Source organism: Plodia interpunctella, chromosome 27, assembly GCF_027563975.2.
Source record: "Plodia interpunctella isolate USDA-ARS_2022_Savannah chromosome 27, ilPloInte3.2, whole genome shotgun sequence".
NCBI lineage: Eukaryota > Metazoa > Arthropoda > Insecta > Lepidoptera > Pyralidae > Plodia > Plodia interpunctella.
The window spans coordinates 2,054,090-2,072,718 of record NC_071320.1 but is presented as its reverse complement, the minus strand read 5'-3'; the positions used below and the strand labels follow the sequence as shown (position 1 = coordinate 2,072,718).

The 18,629-nt window shown below is 35.2% G+C and overlaps 2 protein-coding genes across 3 annotated transcripts; one reads left to right on the top strand and one right to left on the bottom strand.

Moving 5' to 3' along the window:
• The first annotated feature begins 822 nt into the window (after positions 1–822).
• LOC135309982 (uncharacterized) lies at positions 823–2,148 on the top strand. Its single transcript, XM_064436862.1, has 2 exons — positions 823–1,020; positions 1,564–2,148. Exons 1-2 carry the CDS (start codon positions 823–825, stop codon positions 2,146–2,148), a joined length of 783 nt encoding a protein of 260 aa, XP_064292932.1.
• A 1,505-nt stretch (positions 2,149–3,653) lies between these two features.
• On the bottom strand, positions 3,654–16,128 carry LOC128681404 (uncharacterized protein). 2 transcript variants are annotated; one of them, XM_053765265.1, is made up of 11 exons: positions 15,917–16,118; positions 15,300–15,408; positions 14,293–14,393; positions 13,612–13,672; positions 13,150–13,239; positions 11,996–12,182; positions 10,937–11,067; positions 9,755–10,001; positions 9,064–9,258; positions 5,271–5,396; positions 3,654–3,826 (listed from the first exon to the last, which is right to left on the bottom strand). In XM_053765265.1, exons 1-11 carry the CDS (start codon positions 15,956–15,958, stop codon positions 3,673–3,675), a joined length of 1,443 nt encoding a protein of 480 aa, XP_053621240.1. In that variant the 5' UTR covers positions 15,959–16,118; the 3' UTR covers positions 3,654–3,672. The 2 variants fall into 2 exon arrangements, with proteins under 2 accessions (XP_053621240.1, XP_053621239.1); XM_053765264.2 differs by lacking the exons at positions 3,654–3,826; positions 5,271–5,396 and adding an exon at positions 7,015–8,017 and having other exon boundaries at positions 15,917–16,128.
• Positions 16,129–18,629: the final 2,501 nt, after the last annotated feature.

The window sequence follows — 18,629 nt, the reverse complement described above, 5'->3', positions numbered from 1 at the left end:
TTACCAACAATCCGTCCAGTAGGTTTTGCGTGAAAGAGTAACAAATACATCCTCACAAACTTTCGCATTTATAATATTAGCAGGATAAAAAAATCAAGATAATTTATATGATATTATATATCTTGTTAATTATATTTATAATTTATTTGAAATTTATATTTATAATTTATTTGAAATTTATATTTATAATTTATTTGAAAAATTAACAATTTCGAAAAATTTATTTGAAGGTTCAAAAGAAGGCGTGTCCACACAAAATTGTTAGAAGTCAAGACAAAGAAATAGCAATGAATGAGCTACTAATTACCATCCTGTGTAGGTAGACCTTATCTCCATCGCAAACGAGAAATTTATTACAAATTTAATAATGTGCGGATCGAGTTTAGTGAGAGGGGAACATCATATTTTTCTAAATATCGATATTTATCAACATTAAAATGTAGAAAAATATCGATAATTTCCGCCTAATGCATAACGTCAGTGATATCTTCCTATCAAAAACCCAGATACAATTATAACATTAGTACTAAACAATCTTTAACTTAATCTCAATTCAATAAACCCACCTTATAGCTATAGTAGAACCGCCTAAATGAGTCCTCGCCCGCGGAGTACAAGGGGCGCGGGGGTACGACGACAAAGGGGACCGAGAGAGGTGCGGGCGGCGGGCGCATTCTTGTAAAAACTCAGTTCGCTCGCTACGCGGTTAGCGATCACACGTGTTGACAGTTGCGGACGCCTTGTGAAAGTTATACATGAGATTACATTCTCAAGATGAGTCGAAATGTTTTCGGACATAGAATTAATAGTCAGTGCAAACAAATGGCGTTTAACGTATATGAATATTTTAGAAAAAAGAAACTCGACCCAAATTCTGATGAATATAAACAAGATATACCTTTAAATAAAACTGTAGCAGAAGTTACTGGATTATCAGAAAAGACTGTATCTAGAATTGTACAACAAGGGAAAGCATTAAATGACAACGAGAGATTTAAATCACCAAGAAAACCAAAACAGGTTCGTAGAAAAAGAGTGGAAATAGACGATTTCACAAAAGGAGTGGTAAGAAGAAAAGTCACTCAGTTTTACACAATTTTCAAAAAAATACCTACTCTGAAAACTTTGAACGCTGTACTTAGAGAAGAGAATATATTACACTGCGGCAGGGAATATTTAAGGCTATTATTACATGATCTAGGTTTTAAATTTAAGAAATGCGGATCTAAAAGGAAACTCCTTATCGAACAGCCAAATATCACATCGTGGAGGTGGAAATACCTAAATACTATTAAAAAATATCGTAGAGAAAGAAGACATATTTTATACCTTGACGAAACTTATGTAAACGCGTCTCATAACGTTTCAAAATGTTGGCAATCAAAGGATGAACTTGGCGTTCTATCTCATATTGGTAAAGGGGACCGTTTGATCATCGTACATTGTGGAGGTCAAATTGGATTTGTAGACGGAGCCCTTGTGATATTCAAATCCAAATGTAAAACAGGTGATTATCACGATTCTATGAATTTCGCAAATTTCAGTAAATGGATAAATGAAAAGCTCATGCCTAATATACCGCAAAATTCTGTCATAGTAATGGACAACGCAGCTTATCATTCGGTTCGAGAAGAGAAAAAGCCAACTATGGCTTCTACCAAGCCAACTATGCAAGAATGGCTACGACGACATAACGTGCCTTTTGATGAAAAACTTAGAAAAGATGACTTATATAAATTAATTAAAAGCCATTTCACAGAAGATATTTACAAAATTGACGAGGTATTGAAAAGAAACGGACACGAAGTATTGCGTTTGCCTCCATATCACCCAGACCTGAACCCCATTGAGTTGGTCTGGGGTGATATCAAAGGACAATTAGCACAAAAAAGTATCGACTCTAATTTGGACCAGAAAAAAGAAATATTAGAGAGATTATTTGCTGAATATCCCAAAGAGAAATGGGAGAATTGTGTTAAACACGTGATTAAAATCGAAGACGAATATTGCAAACATGATGGAGCACTAGATGAAGTTGTTGATTTTATTATTAATGTGCAAGACGATTCTGATGATTCTGATGATGGCTGTTTCGAAAGTGAAGAATCAAGTTCCAGTGATACTGATATTATGGACATAAGTGATTGATTTATAATTTTGATAAATTTTGCATAAATAAATATTACATACATAACTTTATTACCTTTTTTTTACCTACATATCATACCTATATATCATAAAATCACATTTTTATCGAATTGTTTTGTATGAAAAATAAAAATTTGAAAATAACAATAATCGAAAAATGCTTATGCTATTTAATTCATGTACGTGGTCTCGTTGATACCATGGAGATATGGGATAACAAAAGGAACACGTTGTATAGTTTACAGTTGTTTCATTCAAATTTTGTATAGCCATTATTAATTTTTTAATAAAAATCTTCACCTGTTTGCCGCTAACCACTATGACTTCACATATCTCAAGAAATGTCCAGTAACATTTCGCCTCTTGTATTACACGCTACGCTCGACCGCCGCCCGCACCTCTTTCGTTCCCCTTCGTCGTCGTACCCCCGCGCCCCTTGTACTCCGCGGGCGAGGACTCATTTAGGCGGTTCTACTATAGTCGTGACCCTCGAGTTACGATTAAACATCGTGAGGAACCTGCACATTGGTTGACAGTTTAAGTTCACTAGTGTGTATGCAATTACTTGCTACTAAGCGCGATGTAGGTAGTCGTAAAGTCATGTCAGATGTTTTTAGATGATTTAAATAAAATATAACACCAGTATTGGCATTAACACACTCCAAAATAAGAAGCTACACTAATTGTGTCCAGAGTCACAACATTTTTAGTTTTATGTGATAAATTAACTAATACGATGAATTTAATTTTTGAAAAATAACTATTAATACACAATTATCACAAAAGTTAGATAATATACCATTCATTGAACCATCCCGATGAAATTTGTAGAGATTTTGTCGATAGATAAATATCGACATTACGCCATCCCTAGTGTAACGTTATACACTGACCCGTGAATTTTGACCGTTGTTGATCCAAAGATACATACATGTAAAATTGTAAATCCGAAGGGTGACTGACCTTAAATCTTGATACTTTTGTTTCTTGTTTTTTTTATAAACCATTGTCTTTGTATATGAGTATTATGATGTATTCGCAATTTATTATATTAGTAGCTTTTACCCGCGACTTCGTCAGCGTGAACTGAACTATTTATTATTCTTATTTATTTATTTATTAATATCACTCACTTCATAGTATAAAACAAAGTCGACTACCTCTGCCTGTTTCTAAGCTTTTTCAACCACACAATAAATTTTGATGCAGTTTTCACAGTTATTTAGACAATCTATTCCCGAACATTTATGAAAATCGGGCGATGCCGGGCTGGGTCGCTAGTTTCTTCAAATTGTAATTGCATGGGTAATTTTTTTTCTTTTTTTTGTTAATCTGTCAGCAAAGCACCAGTGAATCTAGTTTTAAGAACCAGGTAGCTCGTATGCACTCTCTCGACTTCGTGCGTTTTCGGTTTTATTTGGGGTTGTGATTCCGTGAAGGAAAAGTAGAGATTGACATAGGTTATTTTTTGATGCGATCTAATATTTATAAAACAAATAAAACAATTCTGTAACTAACCAAATTTTATTTCTTATTCTTCCTCTCGCCCTTCTTCTCCCTCTTCCTCTTGTTAATCGGATTCCTCGGGTCGTAGATGTCGAACCAGTCGTCCCCTTTCGTTGACGCGTCTTTCGCTAGAACCGCGCCTTTGTCTTCAAACTTCAGGGTGTGACCCAGCCTGTAACACATTGATATTATAAATTTGTTATTTTTGGTTATTTATAATCTTTTTAGAATAGAATAGAATAATTTTATATCAATTAACCAATTACTCATATAATAATTAGTTAGTAAAAATAGAACAATACAAGACAAAATACAAAAAAATAAAATATTTTTTTTTACAATTATAACGGCCACTCCTGCACCACCCCGGATATGGTGCAGAAATCGTTCACATACGGGGAGTCCAGTCTGTTTGCTATCATGTTCTTTTTGCTGCTTATTGTCTTTATTTTTGTAATTTGTACCTTTTTCTGAATATTCTTTTCCTTCCTTCCAATTATATGGACAGACTTTATTTAAAGAAAAGTAAATATATATAGGTACAGTCGACAGCGCATCAAGTCACCCTGCATGAACCTGGTAATAGCGGCGAGTTTGCAATGAATTTGGATAGGTTGATGTGCTGTTGACTGTACTAAGTGCGACACGGCTCGAGGCTTCGCTCCCGTGGGAATTTCGGAATAAAAAGTACCCTATGTGTTATTCCAGATTATATTCTACACGTGTACCGAATTTCTAGCAATCTGTCCAGTAGATTTTGCGTGAAATTGTAACAAACATATATATCTTCACAAACTTTCACATAGTAGGATTTTTCTTAAGATGAAAAGTGTATCATTGTTTGTCCTTCTATCACGACAAAACGAAGCATTTGATTGGAGTGAAGTTTGTTTCAGTTTTAGCTGTGAAAGCGTGATTGACAGACAGAAAACTTTACATTAATTACTCTGTACTGTAGTAATGTCAATTTTATGAATGATTGATTTTGGAAATGATTCCTTCCTCTTGAGAAAATTGACGGATTGTAATGACCACGCAGCCGCAGCGGTCGAAACGCTCTGCGAAACACCCCAAAGCGCAGGTGAAGAAAAAGCGGTGCAATAAACTTCACCGCGGCCTTTTCTCCATATACGTCAATTAACAAATGTAGGTCTTATACATATATTAAAAAAACTAGCTGCGCCCCGGGACTTCGTTCCCGTGGAAATTTCGGGATAAAAATACCCTGTGTGTTATACCCGTGTACTAGATTTCATAAAAATCGGTCCAGTAGATTTTGCGTGAGTCAATCAAAATCAAATAATTTATTCAGAAATTAATAAAGTACATGGTCAAAAGGTATATTGAAACATATTATGATTGTGATCAAGTGCTGATGAAAGGAAATATAATATATATAATATATATATATATATATATATATATATATATATATATATATATATATATATATATATATATATATATATATATATATATATATATATATATATATATATGTATAATTAACCAAACAAAAGAAAACTTTTAATAAAAGATCGAGCTGACCAGTAGGATCGTAATTAGTACAGTCAGTAAGAAAAAATATTTTTATTTTCCACCAATAAAAAACCTACCAGTTATCAGTGTTGATATCCTCCTCTTCATCTTTCGTCTCTGTCTCGCCTTCCGTCTGCGCCTTCTCTTTTATAGCGTGCAGTTTATTCTTGAATTTCGCTAACAGTTCTAGTGTGAAGTTTTCTCTGCAAATAAATTGGTATTTCTAGGTGATATTTTTTGTATTGTTCTCCTGTAATGCATTACAAAAGAACATGTGATAAAAATGTGACCGTCCAAATCAAAAGGGACCTTATGGCGGCTGGCGCTTAGGTCTTTATTGCCGTTGTTCGAATACAAAACAACGGCAATAATGGCGTAAGTGCCAGGCGCCATAAGGCCTCTTTTGATTTGGACAACCACAAATAATTATTTGTAAAGTGATTGATTGATTTGAGAGTGAAATACAAAAACTAGCAAGTCGTCTCGGCTTCGCTCGGGTAAAACCATAATAAATTATACACTTAAACCTTCCTCAGAAATCACAGAATCTAATTTAAAAACTCGCATCAAAATCCGTTGCGTAGTTTTAAAGATCTAACCATACATAGGGACAGACAGCGGAAAGCGACTTTGTTTTATATTATGTAGTCATGATAATAACAATAAAAGAATAATAAATAAATAAATAATAAACAACTATTAGGACAAATAGCACAGATTGAGTCAGCCCCAAAGTAAGTTCGAGACTTGTGTTATGGGATACTAACTCAACGATACTATATTTTATAACAAATACATATATAGATAAACAATCCAAGACCCGGGTCATTTTCTATCATGACCCGACCGGGGATCGAACCCGGGATCTCTCGGTTCAGAGGCAAACACTTTACCACTGCGCCACCGAGGTCGTCAAAAGTAAACCTTTTTAGATTTGGGTGTGATTTTACAACCGGCCGCCTTCCTTACGAACAACTCTTGGGAATCTTTATTCCCAACCTTTAAACCTTTGTTTATTTCATCGATACAACTGTAAAAAAGGGTGTAAAAGTGGTGGTCCAGAGATCAAGACGCCTTTGAACCAAAAGGTCCCAGGTTCGATTCTACTCGTGACACAGTTTTTATAACAATCTTTTAAAAATCTTAACTGTTGTTAACACAACAGCATTCCCGAACTGAGCAGACATCAGGCAAACTCAGAATGGATGAAGGAAATAGAAAAAACAAGTTATTAAACAAAAATTATTTATTCAAAGTAAAAAAGAAACGTTTAAACTATCACAACACATCCTTGACTTACAACTATACCAAAATATACATACTTTTCAATTTTACCATAATTTATATAAAAATATAATAATAAAAAAATTGCCTAGTATATTTATACTGATAAAAAATACTTAATTAACTACATTTTTGATATTTGTATTTTCGCCAAAAATATAACATTTGTTATTTATTAGGCTCCGCTCCCGTGGGAATTTCGAGATACAAAGTACCCTATGTGTTATTCTATTATTCCAGGTGCACCCAATTTCATAACAATCCGTTCAGTAAATTTTGCGTGAAAGAATAATACTCAATACTTTATTGCATCCGCAAGACACATACACACATATGTACATCCTCACAAACTCTCATAATATTAGTTAGGTGTTGGAATGGGATCTTCTATTGCACATTACTATATAATGACGACCTCGGCGGCGCAGTGGTAAAGTGCTTGCCTCTGAACCGAGAGGTCCAGGGTTCGATCCCGGGTCGGGTCATGATGGAAAATGATCTATTTATGATTGGCCCGGGTCTTGATGTTTATCTATATATGTATTTGTTATGAAATATAGTATCGTTGAGTTAGTATCCCGTAACACAAGTCTCGAACTTACTTTGGGGCTAGCTCAATCTGTGTCCTTATATATATATTTTATTTACTATCACAGTTGTTTATGCAACATCACTGACTAATTCATCTAAATCATCTGAATCATTGATTATAGCTTCATCCCACGGCCCATATATATTATCCTTATACTTTTGCCAACGCACAAACAAAACGGGGAAATAAAAGCTTAAAATAATTATAACTAATACAAAATAACAGAATAACGTAAACGATACGCTGTACAAACTTACAAAAGTCACTAGTAACGTAACGGAAAATAATAGGTAAAACAACCTAGTATGCGAAACAACTTTCAATAACTGCGGACTCAATACGAATAGAATAACGGATATCGTTAAAAGTATAAACGCATCGAATGGCGTGGACAATCTCGATACTAAACATACCGAAGCGAATACTGCAGCGTTTATCGATAACGATTTCGATACTAAAGCCACGGGGACTTCGTAATCGAAAAATATCAGGTGTATCAACATCATTATGACAGCCCACGCGTATATCGTATCTGTGCTCACTGTATCCGTCAAAGTGTGTAAAATCGGCGACAATAAATAACCTAGTACCACATATACTAGTACAGTTTTAAAATGCGAGTACGTAACTGTTCTTTCCACGTATAAATATAATACGTGACACATACCAGTGACAAATGTTGAGAAGTATATAACAGTTTTTGTTTCAACGAATTTGTTATACATGTATACGTAAATTACTGCGTACAGTACACATAAGCATAGTCTTAGCGTAACGCGAAATGAGCCTTCTATGGCTTGACTTAGAGTCACTTTTTGTATGTAAACATTTTTCCTTAAATCTTCTAGGAACTTTTTGTCGGTGTAGTTGTCCGGGTACTCCCTGTTTTCGTATAAATTCTTGACCCACGGTTTCTTTTTGGCCTTTTTTGTTTTGGTTCTTCGGCTTCTGAAAAGGCCATCTCGTGTTAGACTTGAGTTTTCACAATTTACACTTTTTTTCACTTCACAATAATCACTAAACGTTGAAATAATCGATTCCGTTAATAAATATTCGTATAAAATACATATTTTAAGTAACAAACAATATATTCTTTTATCTTTGTTATAGAAACTAGGTCTAATCATTTGGTGTTATTTTAAAAATAAATAAATAATAAAATATATTTTTTTATCAGTCTAATCTTCGTTTATAAGCCATATTATATAGGGTTTATTTCGGAAAAAAATCTATTGTTAAAAAATATTGTTTCATTTTCCTATGTTACACGGGCTGACAATAGATATCCTAGGATTACCTAGGATTACATATGAAAAAATATTGCGATAATGACAATACTTTCAAAGATATGACAAAAATAAAATCGCACATTTTTGGACTCGTCCAAACGCTCCATACTGAAAGACACAACGTGCTAAAATGTTCGCTAAGAAAGCTATGTTTGTTCAACAGCTACATTAAATATTACGTTTATGGTAAAGACTTAATAAAAGTTGTTATTTTTTTTTTTTTAATAAAATGACGGTTGCGTTTGTTTTTATACTTTCATACTTTTTGAAAATAGTACCTTTCCAACCAACTTTAAATCTTCGTATAATGATCCAGCTGCATTGTTACAGTCTATGAATTATCACAATGATCAAACATATCTATTAAACCCCCGACGCAAAAATAACTGGTGTTATAAGTTTAACGTGTCTGTCTGTGTCTGTGTATCTGTCTGTCGCATCGTAGCTCCTAAACGGATGAACCGATTTTCGTTTAGTATTTTTGTGTCATAGATAATTTTATCCCGAGTGTCCTTACTCATGTTTCATGAAAATCTGTTCAGCGCTGTTCAAAAGTTGTAGCGAAATTAATATTTAAAGTCGGGTTGATATGCCTAAAAAATAAACTTTTTTATCTAGATCATACATATTTTTTTACAATTCTCCGTCCTTGTCATCTACCCTATATTGGAAATACATAATTTTTAGAAATAAAATAAAACTAACCTTGCAGTCCCTTTCTTGGGTACCTTCTCTTTCATCTTCTTATATCTCTCCTGCTCTTCCACATACTGTTTGTACATCTCATTGTCCTCTTCCATCTTGTTCGATTGTCTGTCCGTCTCTGTCTCCTTCACTGGCTCTTCTTTGGGTGCTTTCATTTCTTTCTTTAGCTGTTTGATTTCGTTTCTTATTCTTTCTCTGAAATAAGAAATAGGTTTAAACAAGATGTGTGATTCCCGCCCTACAATCAGACCACTCCATATCCTCCCTTCGATGACGTAGAAGACAAAATCATGTAAAGCAGTGATAAGCGACAATAGCATTCCCAAAGAGAGTTGACGTGAGGCAGGTTGTAAAATCACAGCTAATCTTATTAATCGCTAGATGTTGCCCGGGGCTTCGCTCCCGTGGGAATTTTGAGATAAAATACAGCCTATAGCAATCATGGATAATGTACCTTTCTAATGGTGAAATAATTTTTGAAATCGGTTCGGTAGTTTCGGAGATTACCCGCCTAAAAACACACTTCACCTCAACTTCTTCTTTTAAGTAACAAATTTATACTAATAAATTAGAATGTTATTTTAATTATAATGATGAAATGATAAAGTTATTGAAATAAATCTTCAAAATGTTAAAGTAATTTTTTTACGCTATCCCCTGGCTTTGCGAGAAAAATAAAAATACTACTGACCTCTCTTTCTTTCTCTCCATATCTCTTTCTTTTCCCAAGTAGTACTCCCCCTCGCTGTCACTGTCTTCATCTTTCTGTCTCTTTCTGCTCCCTTCTTCAGGACTGGCCTCTCTCTTGCTCCTCTCCTCTCCTTTGCTAAGTTTGTCTCTGATACTGGTGACAGCTGCTTGGGTTTTCTGTTTTCTCTCTTCCGCTTCTTCTGTCGTTTCTTCTTTGTCTCTTTCTTCTTGTTCTTCTTGCTCTAATTCTGGAAACATCCCACTAATATTATAATGGCGACATTTCGTATGTTTGTACTTCATCACGCTCAAATGCATGGGCCATTTTTTATGAAATTTGGTATTGAGATAGCTGATACCTTGGATTAACACATAGGGGTGAATTTCAGAAGTATTTTGAACGCCGCCGCGGTCTGTCATTAGTGTTTATCAAATTGTACCATACACAGTAATCAGTTTAATTATCCTATTTTATAAATAAGTAAAGTTCTGGTGCAATGTTGAATTTATAAATGTTTAATTTTAAAAAATGTGCGACACTAATGAGACGCTACACGCGGCGTTCAAACAGTCGTGAAATTCACCCATAGGGTACTTTTTATCCAGATCCCCGTAGGATTTCGTTAAAAAATCTGATAGTCATTATAAAGTATATTACTTAGCGCTTTATAAAGTAGATTAGTACTGTCCATTAAAACGTAAGTAATTAAAATCATAAAAAAGTTGCCTATTTTACTCCTAAAATTTTCGTCTATCTCTGTGCCAGATTAAATCAAATTCGGTTCAGCAGTTTCCGAGTTTATTCATTACAAACAAAAAAAAAAACAAAATACTACTTAAATAGTCTTACAATGTGGTAAAAAAATATTGATACCAATCAATAACATAATACAAAATTTGTTTGTTTATAATAACTTTATTGTACAAAGAACACATTCATATATAACAAGAAGATGAATGGCGGACTTATCCCATGAAGGAATTAATATGGATTTAATTGCAAACCAAGTGTTACATTGATTTGTTAGTTATTACAATAACTAGCTTTTTGCCCGCGGCTACGTCCGCGTGAATTTCCCACGGAAGCATTTATTTTTCCGGAATGAAAGGTACCCTATGTCCTTCTCCGTACTTCAAACTACATGTATGCAAAATTTCAAGAAGATTGGTTGAGTAATCTCACCAGCAGCGGTTTTCTTGCTAAGTTTCGGATCCTCCAACAGGTCGTGTGTTGATTTTGGCTTGCCCTTGTATTCCAGCGCTTCGCCTTCGTCTTCTTCCGCTTCTTCACCAAACGACAACAGGCCGAAGTTTCTGGAAGATTGATTAAAAAATATATTTTATGTTACTAAAACACGTTTCTTCATTGTCGTATTCCCTCGTGGCTGAGGGTCGTCGTCATTACGTGGAATGAAACACACATAACGACTTTCTTGGCACTATTAATGGAGTGGTTTGTCATTGCCTTCTCCATTTCACACACAAGTTATATAATCAACCAGTGTGCAGGTTTCCTCCGCACGATGTTTTCTTTCACCGGACGCAAGTGGTGGTCTATGAAAACTACTATACATAAGTCAGATTGGTATACGAACTCATGTGGGACGAGTAGGATTCAAACCTGGGACCTGTCGATCCACGGGCGGGCGTCTTAACCATTACACCACCACCTCACACACACATATGGCAAGAAATAAAAAACATACTCAAAACCTTTACACTTTATAGTATACTAGCTTCGCCTCGGGGCTTCGCTCCCGTGGGAATTTCGGTATAAAAGGTTATGTGTTATTCCAGGTACACGGGTAGTAACCCGTGTATCAAATTTCATAACAATCCGTCCAGTAGGTTTCGCGTGAAAATGTAACAAAGATACAAACAAACATACATACATACCACACATCTTCACAAATTTTCGCATTTATAATATTATCATTTGTATCTGGCGTTAAATGTCAAAAAAATCCAAATAATATCAAAACCGCAAAACGTCGCTAATTCAACATCGCCTTTTTTAAAAAAAACACTAAACAACAAACCCTATCCTAACCCATTATTATAAATGCGAAAATAAGTTTGTTTGTTACCTCTTCACGCTCTATATACTAAACTGATCTTCTAGAAATTTTGCATTGATATAGTTTGAAGTACGTAGAAGGACATAGGGTACCTTTAATCCCTTTAATGGGAGATCAGCGGGCGAAGCCGCGGACAAAAGCCAGTATTAATATAATTCACTAACTTGACAGCTTTCCGTTCCTTCTTCTTCTTCTTCGGCGCTTCGGCCGGCTTCTCCACCACCCTCGGGACGATATCCTCAAACGGGTTAATTACAATGTTTGAATTAATTATCTTGTGCGGGTGTTCTGGTCTATCGTCCGGTCCTATCAGTCCTTCTGTCAGTTTTAACACGTTATATATCGTTTCGCCTGAAATAAAGTTTATTACATTACTATTATTACGACCCGACCGGGTTGTGCTCGTGTAAAACCACAATAAAAGAGTCAATGTTACTCGAGGCTTGTCTATGTGTGTGCGAAATCTCATCAAAATTGGTCCAGTCGTTTTTAAAAACCCTCATGCTATTTTTTAATATTTCGCCTGTCTCTGCGCCAAATTTCATCAAAACCGATCCAGTAGGTTGTGAGTTTATTCATTACAAACAAAGTACAATGTATGTGTAATTTTCTCGTTATAATATACTAGATGTTACCCGGGGCTTAGCTCCCGTGGAAATTTTGAGATTAAATATAGACTATAGCAATCTTGGATAATACCTTTCTAATGGTGAAAGAATTTTTGATATCGGTTCGGTAGTTTCGGAGATTACCCGCCTCAAACATACAAATTCACAAACGCTTATCTCTTTATAATAATAGTATATATAATATAGTTGGATGGACTAACGGTCCGTCCCGGCTTCGATCGGGTAAATAATAAATTATACACCTTTTGGTGCATAATTTACTATTTACCCCCTTCCTAATGAAACCACACTGTCTATTTAAAAAAACCACATCAAAATTTTAAGCTTCATTTTTACACTGAACCTGTGCTTCGCGGCGTCATAGCCCCGAATACAACAGGTAACGCGCGAAGACGAGTGATGGCCATATATTTATTATTATTGCTTATTTTTAACATTCCAGCAAGTGGGCCGTATGTATGTGCTTGGTGTTTAAAAAAAAATAAGTTTGAAATATATAAATATTGGTACCTAGATTGGCAGCTAGATGGGTCGATGATGTAAAGGAAATTGCTGGCAACAATTGGATGAGGATGGCCCAGGACAGAGATGGTTGGCGGAGACGGAAGGAGGCCTACGCCCAGCGGTGGGTCGCGGAGCGCTGCAGATGATCGTGGTGATGGAAGTTTGAAATACATAATATTACTTACCTGTGACTTTGCCGAATATCGTGTGTTTATTCTGAAGTTCAGGAGTGGCTGCCAGCGTGAAGAAAAACTGAGATCCGTTGTCGTCCTTTCCTAAAATAAATATTATTATGATATTATAACTCTAGTTTTAGCCTGTGCCAGTAGTTTGTAGCTTGGAGGAATTAATATCCCAACTAATATTAGAAATGCGAAAGTAAGTTTGTTCGTTTGTTACCTCTTCATGCATTAACGATTGGACCGATTGTTATGAAATTTGGTAGACAGGTAGAAAATAACCTGGAATAACACAAAGGGTACTTTTTATCCCGAAATTCCCACGGGAGCGAAGCCCCGGGGCGTAGCTAGTTTAATATAAAATTGGACGTGAAAAGTGGCTGTGAAGGTCAATTTCTGAATAAATGATTTGACTTGATCAGTTATTCATATTAACACGTTTTATTTTGCAAATCGTACAAGTTTTACCTGCATTCGCCATGGCCACCAATCCACGTCTGTTGAAACGAAGTCTTGAATGGAATTCATCCTGGGAAAGATATATTCATACATATTAATATTATGTCCGCTGACCCTGTCTCTATTTGTAACAGACAGGGTGAGCGGACCCTGGCCTCCAAAGCTCAACGGCTGAGGAAGAAACCGAAAATGAGATGAGAGAGAGACATATAAGTACAGGATGACTTTTTAATCATTGTCTTCCTTTTGTCTATATGATCAGTCCATGATACTGAATTAACTATTTATATATGAGAGCAACCCCGCAATCGCGAAATAATCAGCTGTTTCATACAAAATCAAACACATGAGGAAAATGTATAGATTAGCTGATTTTTTACTCCATCATAACTAATATTATAAATGCGAAAGTGAGTTTGTTACCTCTTCACGCTCTATCTACTTTGACCAATAGTCTTGAATTTTTGCATACATGTAGTTTGAAGTATCGAGAAGGACATAGGGTACCTTTCATCCCGGAGAAACAACTGCTCCCGTGGTAATTTTACGCGGGCGTAACCGCGGGCAAAAGCTAGTAGGTAGAGAATAAAATCCGCTATGAAAATCTCAGTATTATTACATAACTTTTTTATTAAATGTATTGTTATGTGCATACATATGGATTGTCACAATTTTGTTTGGTAAAATTACCTTAAAAGGAGATCCATAGATGGATTCGCCTCCTGTGCCATCGCCATTCGGATCGCCACCCTGAACTATGAAACCTGGCACCACTCGGTGGAAGATTGTGCCTGGAGATTACATTTTAAAACATCATTAAATTTATCAGGCTAACCATTTCCCTCCGGGAGATAATGAGAATCCCTAATTTATAAATCATCATCATATTGATTGTGTTCTTGCTAACACTGGTGTCAGATTTTATTCAAGTCCCCTAAAGGCATCTGACATGACTTTTACGACTACTCACCTCCATCTAGTGGTAGGTAGTTGCATACACACTAGTGGACTAAACTATCCATGAGTGTGCAGGTTTCCTCACGGAAGCAAGTATGAAAACTACAGTCAGATTGGTATACAAACTCATATTGCATGAGTAGGATACAAACCTTAACCAATACACCACCACCGCTTTAATTTATAACTATAGAATCTGGTCAATGTCACAAGATCTAGAGAGATCTTCATCTATCATCAGAGGATGATAATAGAAGCTTGTGGCAAAAATAACAATTTTGTAAAAATCTTATTTAATTATATTTATTTGTTTTCGTGTATTTTCTTGTGGCACATGTAACTGCTTGGATTTCTCAATTCATTATTTTTGTTTTATATCTGGAGAAATTAGCATTGTGTTTCATACTTTTTTTTAATCGAAGCCTACTTGCATTGCAGTTGGTCGCTACATCAAACTTTACTGCTTAACCGGGGGAAACATACTTTTGCTTTCTATATAGTTTTTACTTTGTACATTAGTTTTCCTAAACATTAATCCTACTAATATTAAACTTAAATGCGAAAGTTTGTGAGAATGTTTGTGTGTATGTTTGTTACTCTTTCACACAAAATATACTAGACAAAATTGTTATCAAATTTGGTACACAGCTAGAATATAACCTGGAATAACATAGTTTTATCCTGAAAATTCCACAGAAGCGAAGCCGTGTGGTCCAGCTAGTTAGTAAATATATTCTTACCATTATAATAATTTTCCATACATAACTGTATAAAGTTGCGGCATGCCTTCGGAGCCTCTTTAGTCCATAACTCAATATCTATATCTCCTGCACTGGTTTTCAATAACACCTGGAATTAAAAAATTAGCTTTCAATTTAGCTTTCTATTCTAATAGTAATTGTAATATCTATTGAGGTTCCACTGCTAGTCAGGTGTGTGGTATGCGCCCTGGAATAGGACCACTCAAACCTGGAATAGAGCAACGGATAGAGGTGATGTAGTTGGACAAGTGAAGAGTGTCATAGGCTACTTTTTGGTGTGGACTAGTACCAATAAAAAACATGAAAAAAATAATTCCAAATTGTATGAATGAATAACTCCAATTTGATGCTTATGTATATATTTGTTCAATTGTTATATCTACCAGAACATGCAAATTCTCCAGTCTTTGTAATGTTAAAATTAAAAATTTGATCATGTCAGGGAAAAATATAGGCCAATAAAATTTCTGTACAAACTCTGTACGATTTTATGATATATCTACGGTAGTTAACATTTCAAGGGCCAGAGTAAATAATTTGTCATCGGTTTAAGTGGAAAATAGCAGATAAAAGATACAAAATAATGATAAAGTTACCTTCCCTAATGCCGGTGGTTCTTGAATATAAATGTTACTCATTTTGTCAGATGTTATACAAGCAACAAAATGAGTGATAAATTAATTAATAATTACAGTATTCTTGAATTTCTTGACGTTTTTACAAATAAATATATCATTATTTACCACGCACAGTAAATATCAAAAACGAACATGGCAACTAACGGAAATAGCGTTGTGCCGATTAATCTATCGATAGCTTGGCTATAGTAAAACTATAGATAGGGTTAAGCATTCATGAATTATAAAAACAGGAGACCGCACTGCTTAGAACTTTTTGATAAGTAAAGTATGAAATGTAAGATAAACCTATGTTGCTAGCACTTTCAGGCGTCTGACCTCATGGGCGGTGAAAGGTATATAAATGATGTCTACACGTTATACCTGTTATACATTTGCGTACACTTATTATATAAGTAGTATCTTGCATAAAACGTTCTTGCGAGGGTGGGCTCCAGTATTACCTTTTATAGCTTCAGGAGATTAATGGATATCGCAATATTAATAGTATCTAGGAATATTACAATGGATATATAATATCTAGGTATCAATCGAGTGTTCTACTATGAATACTATGTTTAACTATCGATGGTTTTTGTATTATACCGACTTTTTAATCATCATATTCCTAGCAATAGTGTTAAAACTAATGACAGTTTAAAAATGATAATAATAGAAGAGCAAATATCGATAAAAAACTATCGATTTTTTGTCAACACTACCCAAAATGTCTCCAAACGTCACTGTCAAAATGTCACTGTCAGAATGACGTCAACATATTTTTTTTTAAATTATGTACCACTCAAGGCTAAGGTTTTGTTATATATGACACTGTAAAAGTCCGTAAACAGATAAATCTTAGGTTTTTTCAGAAAATCTTAGGATTTACCGGTATGAGTTGGTAAATGTAAGGATTTTTAAATAATTGACGATAAATGTTGGTTTTAGGATTAAAACAATGATTAATTACTTTTAAACATTTATTATTCAGTCAAAACCTTACATATTTTAAATTATTTTCATTTGGTAAGTATTTTTATTTATAAATGTTTTTAACTTTTAAAGGTAAGGTTACCTTTTTAATACTTCTTAAATAGTAAAAAATAACAAAAGTAAAATTATTTTCATTTACCGTGCCTTTGATGTAAATCTTAAAATTTACCAAGTGAATGGTGGTAAAAGTTCGAATCGCAAAATTTGTTAGAAATGAAAGATTAGTGGACTTAGGTAGGTACAACAGCGTTTATTATCGTACAATGAGGAGCCTTGACACTTTACAATCACGGAACATTTATCTTAGCACACACGACTGTTACAAGACGAACGACGACACAGACTGACTTGAGAGCGGGCGCGGGAAGCGGGAACGCGTGATGCTATCAACGGACTATAGCGACTGCGAGCGCCAATCACGATCGAGGACCGCGAACATTACCAAATAAGGCGCGTTATTTGCGCGTGTCCCAGTATAGTAAAAGCATACGCATTGCCGCCAGCCCACAGTATAAATTAATGCAGGGAACGACTTATGTATCGGTAACATCCTCCCGCCGTGTGAACGCAGTAAACATATAGGCAGTATTCAGCTACCGATACATGTAATCCCGTTGATGACAAGTTAATACTTGAGTGGTTCTTACTTAGCTAACTGGTACAAGTTATAGCTCGGTGTACAAGGAAATATACAATAAATGCTAACATTTACAATGACGTACACAAAACATATAAGTATTCTAACGAACACAATGATTTACACATGAACATAATTTCAATGAATAAAATTATTTACACAGGAACATAATTCCAATGAATACAATGACTTACACAGGAACATAATTCCAATGAATACAATGACTTACACAGGAACATAATTTCCAATGAATACAATGACTTACACAGGAACATAATTCCAATGAATACAATGACTTACACAGGAACATAATTCCAATGAATACAATGACTTACACAGGAACATAATTCCAATGAATACAATGACTTACACAGGAACATAATTCCAATGAATACAATGACGCGCTGTACCGTAATATAAGCTTATCGATTGTAAGGAATAATTTGAGTTACTATGTCGTGACAAGCCCACGACAAAACGCGTCATGTATACAACAACTATTACAGTTCAACAACTAGTATAGTTATAGGCAGATTAAACAAATTATGAATATAACTAATAAAGTTCAATGATAACTTGAATTATTACATTGAAGTTATAGACTAAATGAATTACAAATCTGACTTTTGGAGAATTATACAAACAACGCAGCTTAACATTCTACTGGCAATATAACTAAACGCTTAGTCGGGCGACGCATTAGGCCATTCTTAGTTTTGACGTCTACGACTCGTATTACTCCGTCCGCGCCTGGATAGACCTGCTCCACCCTTCCCTTCGGCCATACGTTTCGTGGTAACGTGGAGTCCACTATGACGACCACATCGCCTACTTTTACCGCCTCGCCGTGACCATGCGGCTCCCGCCGATGATGAAGGAGAGGTAGGACTGCCTTTCGTAGTTCAGCATCAGCTCCGTGGAAGTTAGAACCATTGTCACTCCATACAGTGTCGGGGCAACCACGTCTAGCCATCATACGACGTAGTGCGAGCACAGCAGCATCAGCAGAGAGTGACGACGCTATTTCTAAATGAACTGCCCTTGTCGTCAAGCAGGTAAATA

Excerpts from the sequence above, each read along its gene's own strand:
- LOC135309982 (XM_064436862.1), top strand. The coding sequence starts at position 823 with ATGGCGTTTAACGTATATGAATATTTTAGAAAAAAGAAACTCGACCCA. Across the intron at positions 1,021-1,563 it reads CACCAAGAAAACCAAAACAG|CTCATGCCTAATATACCGCA; the intron begins GTTCGTAGAAAA and ends ATAAATGAAAAG.
- LOC128681404 (XM_053765264.2), bottom strand. The coding sequence starts at position 15,958 with ATGAGTAACATTTATATTCAAGAACCACCGGCATTAGGGAAG. Across the intron at positions 15,409-15,916 it reads AACCACCGGCATTAGGGAAG|GTGTTATTGAAAACCAGTGC; the intron begins GTAACTTTATCA and ends TTTTAATTCCAG. Across the intron at positions 11,068-11,995 it reads AAGGAACGGAAAGCTGTCAA|AAACTTCGGCCTGTTGTCGT; the intron begins GTTAGTGAATTA and ends TCAATCTTCCAG.